The sequence below is a fragment of the Euprymna scolopes genome, chromosome 24 (genome assembly GCF_053919585.1).
Source record: "Euprymna scolopes isolate OS-2025 chromosome 24, ASM5391958v1, whole genome shotgun sequence".
Taxonomy (NCBI): Eukaryota; Metazoa; Mollusca; class Cephalopoda; order Sepiida; family Sepiolidae; genus Euprymna; species Euprymna scolopes.
In genome coordinates this window covers 625,403-638,193 of record NC_136505.1, presented here as the reverse complement: position 1 = coordinate 638,193, position 12,791 = coordinate 625,403, and the positions used below count along the sequence as shown (strand labels likewise).

The window sequence follows — 12,791 nt, the reverse complement described above, 5'->3', positions numbered from 1 at the left end:
TGTTTTGTTAGTGATGCTCCCGATGCTCCCGAACGGTGCAATCAAAGAACTGGAGAAAGATTTTCACCAAGTTGCATAAAAACGACATTTAAACACAGGAATGGAGGGATAATGGTATGAGGTATATATAACTTAACGGAATAAATGGTAAGGTGGTCAACATCTTGAAATTTGAAATTTAACTTCTGTCATTTATTTTTTATATGCTCTTTAATTACATTGCGCTTCACAAATTAAAGGATTGCTATAAATAAAAGATGAAATATAATTTAATAAACATATTTCCACGTAAATATATTTTATAAATTAATATATTTATTGTTTCTTTGATTGCAGTTACAATCAGTGGAATATGATTGAACAACTGGGTGCCTGCAATTATCCTAATCCAACGGTAAGAAAAGAAAGAATATCAATGTGTAAATGTTACTAAATTGTACAAATATTTCATAGGTATATATGCTGTGTGAATATATATATATATATACACACACACTCACACACATTGCTTCACTGGGAATCACTCATTTTTTTTTTTTTTTTGCTCAAAAAAGGTTCAGCTTTATCTATATCTATCTATTATATTTATAAAAGTGAACATGTCTATGTGTTTGTCTGTCTGTGTGTCTATGTACATTTCCCTATGCAATAACTCTTTCAATTTTTAGTCTACAGACTCGAAATTTGATATACTGGGCACCGAGATTTTGGAAAATCTATGTGATCGGTTTTCGGACAGAAATTTGGCTGTTAAGGGGTCAAAGTTCAACGATTTGACCTTTGAGAACTTTTTGGGTCTAAACACTTGAAATTTTAGATATAGGTTCCTTGGACAGGGATCTAACTTAATAACTCGATTTGAGCCCAAAACAATAAATGTTAAGGGGTCATAATAGGGGTCAAAGTTTTTTAAAAAATTGACCGTTTTATTTTTTAATTTTTATTTATTTTTTTTTTTGCTCAGCATACACCTCCAAACACCTGGGCAACGCCGGGCACTCATGCTAGTATATCCATAAAAGTGAAAATATCTATGTGTGTGTGTGTGTCTGTCTGTCTGTGTACATATCCCTATCAAATAACTGTCAATTTTCAGTCTGCTGACTCGAGATTTGACATAAGGGGTATTGAGATTTGTGAAAATCTTTTTAATCAGTTTTCGGCCAGAAATTTTGCTGTTAAGGAGTTAAAGTTCAACGATTTGACCTTTAAGAACTCTACCAAACTCCTCTGCCAATTTTAGGTGTAAACATTTGAAATTTTATATATAGGTTACTTGGACATGGATCTTACTTTATAATTTAATTTGAGTCCAAAACAGTAAATGATAAGGGATCAAAATTGGGGTGAAAGTTAAAAAAAATTTGAACTCTGTGGTCTCTAACAAATAACTCAGCCAATTTTTGGTTTACATATTTGAAATTTTACATCAAAGGTATTCACACATAGGGCAAGCTTTTTTAATTGATTTTTTGATGAAAATTTGGCTTCCAAAAGGTAAAAGTTCGAAAGATTTTACCTTTGCGGTCTTTAGCAAACTATTAAGCCAGTTTTTGGTCTAACCATTTGAAATTTTACATAAAAGGTATTCAGACATAGGACAAGCTTTTTAATCATTTTTTTTGCTGAAAATTTGGCTTCCAAAGAGTCAAAGTTCAAAAGATTTGACTCTTGCAGTCTCTAGAAAACTATTAAGCTAATTTTGGGTCTAAACATTTGAAACTTTACATAAAGGGTATTCAGACTTTCAGCAAGCTTTTTAATCAGTTCTTGGGCGAAAATTTGGCTGCCAAGAGGTCAAAGTTGAAAGAGTTGACCTTTGTAGATTCTATCAAACTACTCCGCCAGTTTTGGGTCTAAACACTTGAAATTTTAAATGTAGGTTACTTGGATATGGGTCAGACATTTTAATTTGATTTGAGCTCAAAACAATAAATGTTAAGAGGTTAAAATTAGGGTCAAAATAAAAAAAAATCTGACTTCTGCAGTCCCTAGCAATTTTTCTCTGTGGTAGTTAAGGAACCCTATTATATAGAAAGGTATTACCATACATATGCACACTTTTTAATATATACATATGCATATAAAGTTATGAACAGTACAGAGGGCCCAAGCAAAACCGGGCTGAACTGCTAGTAACTATATAACAGTGACATTGTCTGTGTGTGTATATTTTCCTACCAAACTACTCTGTCAGTTTTCAGTCTGCAGACTCGAGATTTGACATAAGGGGTATTAAGATTTGGGAAATTTGACTGTCAAGGGGTCAAAGTTCAATGATATGACCTTTGAAAACTCTACCAAACTCCTCCGTCAATTTTGAGTCTAAACACTTGAAACTTTAGATGTAGTTTACTTGGACATGGATCAAACTTTTTAATTTGATTTGAACCGAAAACAATAAATTTTAAGGGGTCAAAATTGGAGTCAAAGTTAAAAAAAACAATTTGACCTCTGCGGTCTTTACCGAATTACTCAGCCAATTTTTGGTCTAAACATTTAAAATTTTACATAAAGTGTATTCAGACATGGAGCAAGCTTTTTAATCAGTTTTTGATCAAAAATTTGGCTGTTGAAGGGTCAAAGTTCAAAAGATTTAACCTTTGCGGTCTCTAGCAAACTATTCAACTAATTTTGGGTTTAAACATTTGAAATTTTACATAAAAGGTAATCAGACATGCAGCAATATTTTTAATCAATTTTTGGGTGAAAATTTGGCTGCCAAGAGGTCAAAGTTGAAAGAGTTGACCTTTGCAGACTCTACCAAACTCCTCTGCCAATTTGGGGTCTAAACACTCGAAATCTTAGATTTAGGTTACCTGGGCATGAGTTAAACTTTTTAATATATGTGTACATATGTACATAAAGTTATGAACAGTACATAGGGCCCGAGCAAAGCCAGGCTGAACTGCTAGTTTACTATAAAAGTGTACAATTGTTTTGGCCCTTTACTGATATTTATGTATAGTTCTCTGCATATATGTTTTTTATCATTCTTATACCAGTAGCACATTCATCAGCACTAAAAATATGCATAAAAACTAAATAGCAAAAGTCACATCGACTAGAGATAGTACTTCTCACTGACAGTTTGATACATTCACAATTTCGGAGGTTTTTCTTTTTTTATACAGCTTATCATCATATGCTACCTGCCACATACATAATCCAGAATCATCAGTATGAATGGTTTATAAGTTTTACAGTACAATTATTTCAGTAAATGCACTAACCTTTAGATGATCATGTTTCCAGTGTTATTTACCTTTATACAGGTGTAACATTCATTTTTGTATTTCCATATTTCTTGGCAGTATTATTAAAATCCAATTAGTGTTAATATATATATATATATATATATATATATATATATATATATATATATATATATATATACACACACTATGCCTATCAAGTGTTACTCAAGTGGAGACATATTACCTGGTGGAAGGTGTAGAGAAAAATAATCCAAGATATAGTCATGTTTGCAATTTATTTTGAGTAGGAATGTTAAAATTTGTTTGAGCTTTTTTAGTAATTTCATTGTAAATTAAGAAAATTACTTTTTTATCAAAGTTAAATATGAATGACAACCCTTACATTGCAGCTTTATTAATGCAGTTGTGAATCAGTATAGTCAGTATAGTCAGTATAATCAGTATAGTCAGTATAGTCAGTATAATCAGTATAGTCAGTACAATCAGTGAAAGGGAAGTAACTCAAAACATGATCACAGAAAGTAATTGCGTTACTGTTATTCAGATATGGTATTTCAAACCTAGAAATTTCCAAGCTATTTTTTTTATTATAATAGCTTTTTTATTTCATGCTATTGTTTTAATGATTTATATAAATATTGAGCAATAGTATGAAAAATAATTATTAAATCAAGTCAATTTCTAGAAGCCATCCACCACATGCCAGCATGTAAAACAAATGTTGAACCAAATATGATGATTGGAGAAGGGATAAACTCGATTGAAGATGTTATGAGATTTAATCTGTGTATTCTTGTAACTTTGACGTCACTGCTGTTCTTATTTAGCATAATTCATGATGCCTTTGTTGGCATTGTTTTCCCTGATATTTTTCTATCAAGAATTCTTTATAGAATGATATTCGGGTACTTAGGGGAGGGACCAATATTTTTTAATGTTATATTTATTTTTTTAAATTGTAAATGTTATTATTTTTGTCTTTACAGATTCCGGTTTGGTTAGAAACTATCTTTAACATGCTGAAGCCATTTACACTCAGGTGAAATATTACAATTTTGCTAATTGTTCCATTTTTTTTCTAGTTATCTAACACTGCCTTATTCATTTAATTAATGCAATCTATTATTATGCTAGATGTGTGTTAATCAACATTTATTTACCTAAAGCTTTTTTTTCCTATATGTAGTGTTACCCTGCATTGCCTGAGGTCATTAAAAAAACAAAATAGATGTTAAATAGTGTTAAATTTTTTATCCACCCACCATAGAAGAGAAATTCCTTTTTTCTTTTTATGTGCAGTGTGAAACAATATAACTTAGGAGGTCTTCAGAGCTCTCCTGAAAGCGTGAAGTAAAATTAAGGATACCTTCAGAGCATTATGAAAACTAAGTTTCTCCCTCCCCTTTTTTTGTAGAGAAATGACATTAATTATGAAACAATAAATTAAATCCAGAGTTAGCATCCTTCAATTTGAAAAACTGCTGACTCATTTCCTGGGTGATATTACTACATGATTATATTAAAAATCATTCTTGATGATGGTAATTCTTGATAAATAAATAAATAAATAAATATATAAATATTTAAAATTTATATATAATGCATATAAATATTTAATTAAAATTTTTTTTTTTTTTTTTCTAAATTTTAAATATTATTTTTCCGGGGTTACACTGATTAAAAAAAAAAAAAATACCAACTTGTATGTGTTCGTTGTGTATTTTTGTAGTTTTAGCTGGACATACAAACACACAAACAACTGCCCTTTATATAATAGAAGAAATAGATAACATAAGATAACATTATTTCAGACACTCTAACCGAAAGAACTTTTGAAGATCTTCTGCTCTTAATCCAGTTATACTAGTGTTAATCGTTTAATTTAATAAATAATTTCAACATGAAAGTGAATTGATAACCTTTTTGTGTTGGAGTTATTCAATTCAAATGATATCGTTTTAACTGGAAAATTTAAAATGCATGATAAATGTAAACTGCACAAAAGGAAGAATCAAGTAAATATCGACTAAATTTTTGAATGCAATATATGCTTTTAAAAATGCAAATTATTGCTTGCCTCCAATTTTCTGATGAAAGACAATGATACATTGTTTAACAAAAAGACAAACAATATTTTATCATCTTCTTTGGAAATATAGCATACATGGCCTTGAAAAAAAGCTTTTGATTCATTGTTTCACATGTTTATGTGTAAATTTTCTTTGATGGTCCCAACAAATGATTAAGAGGATCAAGAGATATGATGCTTTGCATACATACAGTAATTTGATTTGGATTCTTCAAACTATTGTTCTCATCTTTAGTGTGTTATTTTTACATTTATGGGAATTGTTAATTATAGATAATTAAATATATAAATAGTTAACATATATATATATATTTTTTATATATAAGTAGTAATAAATAATAAAATATGTATGTAGTAATAATAAGTAGTAAGATTGTGTATCTATAAAGCAAAATATGTTTAAGACTCTTAAAATTCATACTAGAATTGTGTGCAAGGACCCATAGCATAGTGAATAAGTACTTGGGAAAATTCACTTATAACATTACATTCTGCTGGTTCAATCCTCAGTGCAGGTGACACTCAAAAATACAATTGTGAATTACCTAGGACTTTTATCCAGTCATTGCTGATGGAATGAGAGTATGGGCAGATGCTTTTTCGAACTGATATGCTATTAGATATGTTGCACGCATACACAACCATATCTCAATTTTTCACTGATTATTTACCCTTGTCGTGATTTTCAGTTTATCTAGCTGATGGCGTTCTCTACTTCCAGTTTCACTTTCTTTACCCACTTCCGTTATATACCACTCTCTCTCTCTCTCTCTCTCTCTCTCTCTCTCTCTCTCTCTCTTTCATTTGAATCATCCATATGAGCACACATTCTTTTCCGTTTGCCTTGGTTAGCAAATACTTACGTTTAAGATAAAACGAAAGTACATTCTTTTTCAAGGTAAGAATGAATACACGTGTTTATATTAACAAACTCGTATACACCCACACACACATACAATGAACATTCTAAGTTTATATATGTATACACAATGAATGTATGAACACAATGAAAACTTTCAACTTCATGCATGCTCATTTGTATACATACATGCAAGTACACAAACACTTTCTTATTATCCTTACATATTTCAAGTAAAAAAAACCCATCTTATTTGTATATATTGTAACTTAAATGTTCTTCCTTTAATATCTTCTTTAAATCTATTTGGTAAACTTGGTTTTTACTGTTGATTGTTTTTGGGACATGCAAAATGAATATCTCAACAAGTGGCGACCGCCTATCTTCGACCTTCAATGTAACAGCCTCTATGAAATATTGAACACGCTCTCTACAGATTGATAAACCCGATCTCAACAAGTGGTGACCATCTGACGTTAGAGGTCATACTTGCTGTCCACTACAAGAGCATGCTACCTTTGTGGAATAAAATTTAAAGATGGCGTTTTCTAATTTCTATTAAAAGATTTTGGAGACTTTATTTCTTAATAGATTTCATTCTTCAAAGCAGAAAGAATTGTTTATGTTTTTAAAATCTTTTATGAATATTGTAAGAATTTAATTGAAAATATAATTTTGTTTTGATATTACATTTCACTCAAATTCTAACATTATTCCTTTGATAAAAGTTATCTATCGAAATATTTATTTACAGCAAGTTAAAACAGTATTTACTTCAAACAGCTGAAAATGCGATGGTAATTTATTTTCACAATTAAAGTTTAAATCTTTGTTAATATTTTTGAAAGTGTACAACCAATCAGAATGCACCTTAAAGTTGTATATTTCTTTTTCAACCAATGGAAGCAGAAACACAACCAAGTAAACTTAACAGAAGTTCTTAATAAAATGATAAGGTACACACAAAAACCCTGAGTATTTATTAATAGAAGATAGTGTCTAAATGTCATCACATTAATACTATATATGTGTATACATAAGTCTTTAAAAATGAAAATGTTAAATAATCTTGTAGTAAAGTAAAATGTAAAAAAATATATCTCTAACCTTTTTATTCTCTGAATAATGAGTTAAAACATAGCAATACATAAAATGAGCGCAAAATCTAAAACACAATTTTACATAATATTAGATTTTAACAAAATTGCTTCAGAAATAAAGAAATGTTGACAAAATTACTGACTTTGTTGTGGTGAATTAGAGTATGATTGCAGGTAACTTTTGTGTAAAATAATGTCTATTTTGAATCCCAAATTTCCAAACTTTAAATTCTCATAACTTTTGAATTACTAGGGATATTTTCATAATTTAAACAGTTTTCAACTCTATTTACAAAGCTCTATACAACTAATGTGATTGACAAACTAAAATAAAAAAAAAATCAACTGGAAATACTAACACATCATACTTGATGCATATCTTATTTTACACATCATACTAGTTTCGTATTATTTCTTTCCATGCATATCCTCAATCCTCACTAGCAATCCATTTCTAACTTTTGTAATCACACCAGCTCCAACTCTTGCCTGTGCTTTAATTAATTAATTTTTCTTTTCAGAGTGTTGAAGCCTGTGCTAAAAAAATTATTGAATCGCCCAAATAGCACACGTGAGATTGAATCTGTGATGTCCGTTATAGCTGATCTTCCTTGTGGTTGTGTCCCCCAAAGTATTGCTGCCTTTCGAACCAAAAGACAACAAGGTATGTCGCCACTTTTTATCCTTTTTACTGATTTGGTGTGGGTCGGGTATTTAATCTGTGATGTCTTTTTTAAACTTGAAAATGTTAAAGCACAACTTTCTCACGAGATGGCTGATTATTATATCGTCTTTTGTGTTTGCAGAACCAATTATAGAGCATCAGCTGATCTGATGAAGTGAGCATAATATTATATCAAAGACGAGTTGAGAAACGTTTGTTTCTCAGAGCTTTTTTTTCCCCTATATTTTAATCATACAAAATACATGCTAAAGTATTCAGTTTTGGGATTAAGTTATGTTTGAAAAAATCTGTTTTACATGGTTTAATTAACCTTAATTTGCAATTTACTCATCAAGTGACCGATTTCTTATTTTCTTTAAATGTATTTTGTTTTATGACTTTTATTCTATGTCTGCCATCTGTTTCATGACTCTCTATTTATTAATAGTTGGCCTTAATAAAGAAATGAAAGAATAAAAAAGTTGTAATGACCATGAAAGAAAAAAAGAGGTTGATGCTTCGTACTGATGTTATCAATTTTATTCCATAATCACTGTGAAAACTACAAAGGAAAAAATAGATAACATTCAAAAAGGAAACAGGAGAAAGTATTTTGATAGGAAGGTAGAGAGGAGGAAATAAACAAACTCCCAAAACAATGAGAGAAGTTATGGTTACCATGTACTTCTCATGCCAGCAGTTGTTAGAATGAGGAAGTGAACACTACTTGTCCCTTGATCTCATTTCCTGCCTCAATCAAGTCCCACAGCAAATAAGGGGCAGAGCAAACTGATAAAAGTGCTTAATCATCAAGTAATCAAAACTATTCACATGACTAGCTATTTATGTTCAATATTTTATAAAAATTTATATAATAATAATAACAATATATAATAATGATATATAATAACAATATATAATTCACTAAAACAATCTATTTAGTGACTGTTAAAAAAAAATTGAATAATTCATTATAAAGTCTCACCACAAGTAGTAATACTAAAAAGTAATTTTCTAATTATTCTTTTTTCTTCTCTCTCCAAAGGCTGTGCTCGAGATCAAGTTGAATCGTCTGTGCTGGAATTAATTCGACAAGTCTCAGAACATATCTACACGATCCCTACATCGTTGTGTTCCATGTTTAGAATTCTACAAGATGCTGCCAAAGAGAAATCTATTCAGTTTGCCCATAATTCGCTCGCTTTACAGGTAAGTAAAATCTTTTTCCAAATTCTATCAATTTGATCATTTTTACACAAGATTTATTTGTTAATACTTATCACTAACAATTTATCAAAGTAAATTATCCGAACAAGTCTTTTGATGTTGTTGATTTCTACACTGAGAAAATTGTACCCCAGGATTGTCTGATCTGATGTAAATCCTCCCTCCTTGTTGGTTGTAATTATAATAGCTGTAAGATTGTAAGTTTTTACCTCCAATATCCAACACAGCAAAGCTGAGCATTTACATAGAAAGTTTGGGATGGTTATGTTGAGAACACACAAAGGAATAGAGGTTGCACATGCAAAGAATTAATTTTGTTATCCTCACAATCTATGAATTTGCATGTCAAAACCTGGCATGCTTTTGGTAATGACAGAGAGACAGAGATGATGAGACGGTACACATCCTGATGTTAATTCTTTTTAGATTTTCATTTGAGCTCTGTTGGTTGTGATCATAATATTGCTGGATGATATATCTGCCTGTTGTATCTATTTCTTTCCCACCACGAGAAATGTGACACAAGGGTCAGAAAGTGGGATTGAAAAATCACAGCTGAAGAGGAGGAGCATTCTGACATGCAAAAAATGCATTCTCGGTAGGGGCACCTTGGCGATAAGCAATAACAACCCTTCTCAAAGAAAGAAGGCAAAGCATGGGATAGTGAACCTCAGGACGAGCATCATACCCACGATCGACAGGAACATTATAATGACTGTTGATTTTGTTGCCAATGGAAAAAATACCCTGGCTGGACTGTTTCAGAGCTCTGACCCTACCATAATGAGGAACCATTGGACTTGGGGGGGGGGGTTGCTATTATATTTTATAGCTTGACCTCAGGTTGGTTAATAAGTAGTGATCTGTTTTTGTCATCAGCCATTCATATCTTTAAATGACCTTCTTTTGCATCTTCATCATTATCATTAGCTTTAAAACAATTGTAATGATTGCACACTAGCACAGCTTAAGTAAGTTTTGTTTCGGTCAGTGAAACATCTTTGACAATCAATCCCACAGTGCATTTGTTGCTGCCAGTTGTGTCTTGTCAAACTCGGAGAATCTTTCTGTCAAACTCGGATAATTTTTCTGTTAAACTCGAAAATTTTCTGTCAAACTCGGATAATCTTTCTGTCAAACTCGGATAATTTTTCTGTCAAACTCGGGAATCTGCATGGAATTTCAAATTAAACCCTTTGTTTAATCCACGGGGGTAGTATGCTTTCATTTTGTCAGCCTACCCTAAGGATTGGACAATTTCCAGAGTGTAACTTTACAACTGATTTTTCTGGTGCTACCAGATCAGGCTGTCTACTGACTTCTTGAGACGAAATGCACCTACAGATATGCTTTTTTGTTTTCTATCTCCCTTTGCAAAACTTAATTATGTTCTGCAAAACTAAAAAAACAAAAACAACAGCCCCCTTTTTCCCCTCCCTTCCCTTCCCCTTATTTTTTCTTTTTCTTTTTTTCTTCCCATACCACTACTTCCCAACCCCGTAGGTGGGGCATTAGAATGCACTGACTGCCCCCCAGCAGAGGGTAAAAGTCCTTCAACGGGGCTACCTGTTTGCCGTAGATGGCGACCCGTATCACCTTGGAACGGGATCCTGGTAGTTGAGAGTTGCAGAGGACAGGAACAAGTTCCTCTCCATCCCAACACACACTTAGACGGTCGGTCGGAGAGGCCTGCTCCGATCAATCGGCTGGTCATGTCCAGCTCTAAATCTGACACACATAACAAGAAAATACACTCATGCTCCCCACATCACACAATAAACAGATTTAGAAAGCGGTGGCTCATGGGTCAATCAACTAACTGGACAATGGATCTGACATGACTGGAAAACAAATATTATTACTGAAAATCGGTGAAAATTACATTTAGTAAAAATGGATGAAGCACAGGTGCTCAGACCCACCAGTTGGACGAGTATGTCCTTCTTGTATCCCTGTTGTTGTTGGGGCGAATGGGTTTTCCCCCCAAGACTTCCCATATAGGGCTCCGAGGTGGGTGGGGAGCAAGAAGGATGAAATAAAATTAAAATCAATATGAATAACAAAAAAAGCAAAAAGACTCACTCCGATGTTTCGGATTACACAAGCTCAGACAGTGAGCAAGAATATATTCAAAAAAACATTAATAAAGAAAACTTCCCAAGATTCTTAGTCATTGAGATCATGAGAGAAAAAAAGACTAGCGAGCTATCTCCTTTCTTAATCGAAAAAGTGATATCCCAAAACAGCAAACCAAAAACCGTAAAAAAAATGAAGTATGGGAACTTACTTATCACAGTTGATAATTATAAAGATGCGAAAAATATCTTAGAAATGGAAAAATTCCATACTTACGAGTGTAAAACCTTCGCTCATGAAAGGTTAAACACCTCAAAAGGAATCATAAGGAGCCACGACTTAAGTCTAGCTACCAAGGATGAAAAAAAAAAATAGTCAACTACCTCAGCAGGAATAACCTTCTTAGTGACACACAATATGGTTTCCACTCTGCAAGATCTACCACAGGTGTGCTGATGGTTATATCTATCCCACAGGATTAGTGAATCTCTTGACAAAGGCTTCCTTTCTAGGGCAATTGCTCTTGACATATCAAAGGCCTTCGACAAGGTATGGCATAAGGGTCTACTTCACAAGATTTCCAGCTACGGTATAACTGGAAATGTTTTCTCAATCATTAAATCATTTCTCTCTGATAGGCTCATAAGAGTAGTGGTAGATGGACAAAAATCGGAGGCCTGCAATATAAATGCTGGAGTCCCTCAGGGGTCAATCCTGGGCCCAACTCTCTTCCTGATCTACATCAATGACCTCCCTAAACACATACTTCATTGGTTGACATCTATGCTGATGACACGACCATCTATGGCAACACATCAAAGGCTGTAAATGACAAAGTTCTCTCTGATTCTCTCTCCTCTGATCTCGAGCGCGTGGTTCAGTGGGGGAAGATGTGGCTGGTTACCTTTAATGCATCCAAAACCAAACTCCTATCCTTACATCATCAACGCTCTGATCCCCATCTGGCATCAATTGTGATGGATGGCTCTCGTCTGGGTGAGGCCCCGTGTTTTGACAAGCTTCTGGGTTTGACCTTTACTCCTGATCTGAAATGGAACACGTACATCAAGTCTGTTGCCAAGGTCGCTGGAAAGATGGTGGGATCCTTCTACCGCTCCAGAAGATATCTCACTACTGATGCAATTCTCTATCTATATAAAAGCCAAGTACGTCCAAGGATGGAATTCTGTTGCCATATCTAGGCAGGAGCTGCTAAAAACAGCCTATCCTGCCTTGACAGAGTACAAAATAGACTTCGTGGCTTAGTGGGGGATGCCCTTTTCTCTACCCTGCAACCTCTCTCCCACAGAAGAGACGTTGCGAGCCTATCCTTGTTTTATCTTTATTTCCATGGCAGGTGCTCGTCTGAACTCCAATCTCTGGTCCCCCCTTGCCAATCTTTCACGAAAAACACCCGTCTAGCTGAATCTACTGTGAAAAATTTCCACCACTCTATATCTGTGCCTAAATCAAAACGCGGATTCCATGAACAAAGCTTCTTTCTTAGAACTGCACGCCTGTGGAACTCTGTTCCGTCTGCCTGCTTCCCACTGGACTA

At 33.2% G+C, this 12,791-nt stretch overlaps 1 protein-coding gene across 4 annotated transcripts in view; it reads left to right on the top strand.

The window, feature by feature from the left end:
• Positions 1-12,791, top strand: part of LOC145246559 (uncharacterized protein KIAA0825-like) — a 132,102-nt gene that overhangs the window by 95,542 nt on the left and 23,769 nt on the right. For all 4 annotated transcript variants that reach the window (XM_080108156.1, XM_080108154.1, XM_080108155.1 and 1 more), the window contains 4 exons: positions 337-394; positions 4,205-4,257; positions 7,788-7,930; positions 8,976-9,139. In XM_080108156.1, coding sequence (XP_079964282.1) covers positions 337-394; positions 4,205-4,257; positions 7,788-7,930; positions 8,976-9,139 — 418 coding nt within the window. The remainder of the gene's footprint in view (positions 1-336; positions 395-4,204; positions 4,258-7,787; positions 7,931-8,975; positions 9,140-12,791) is intronic.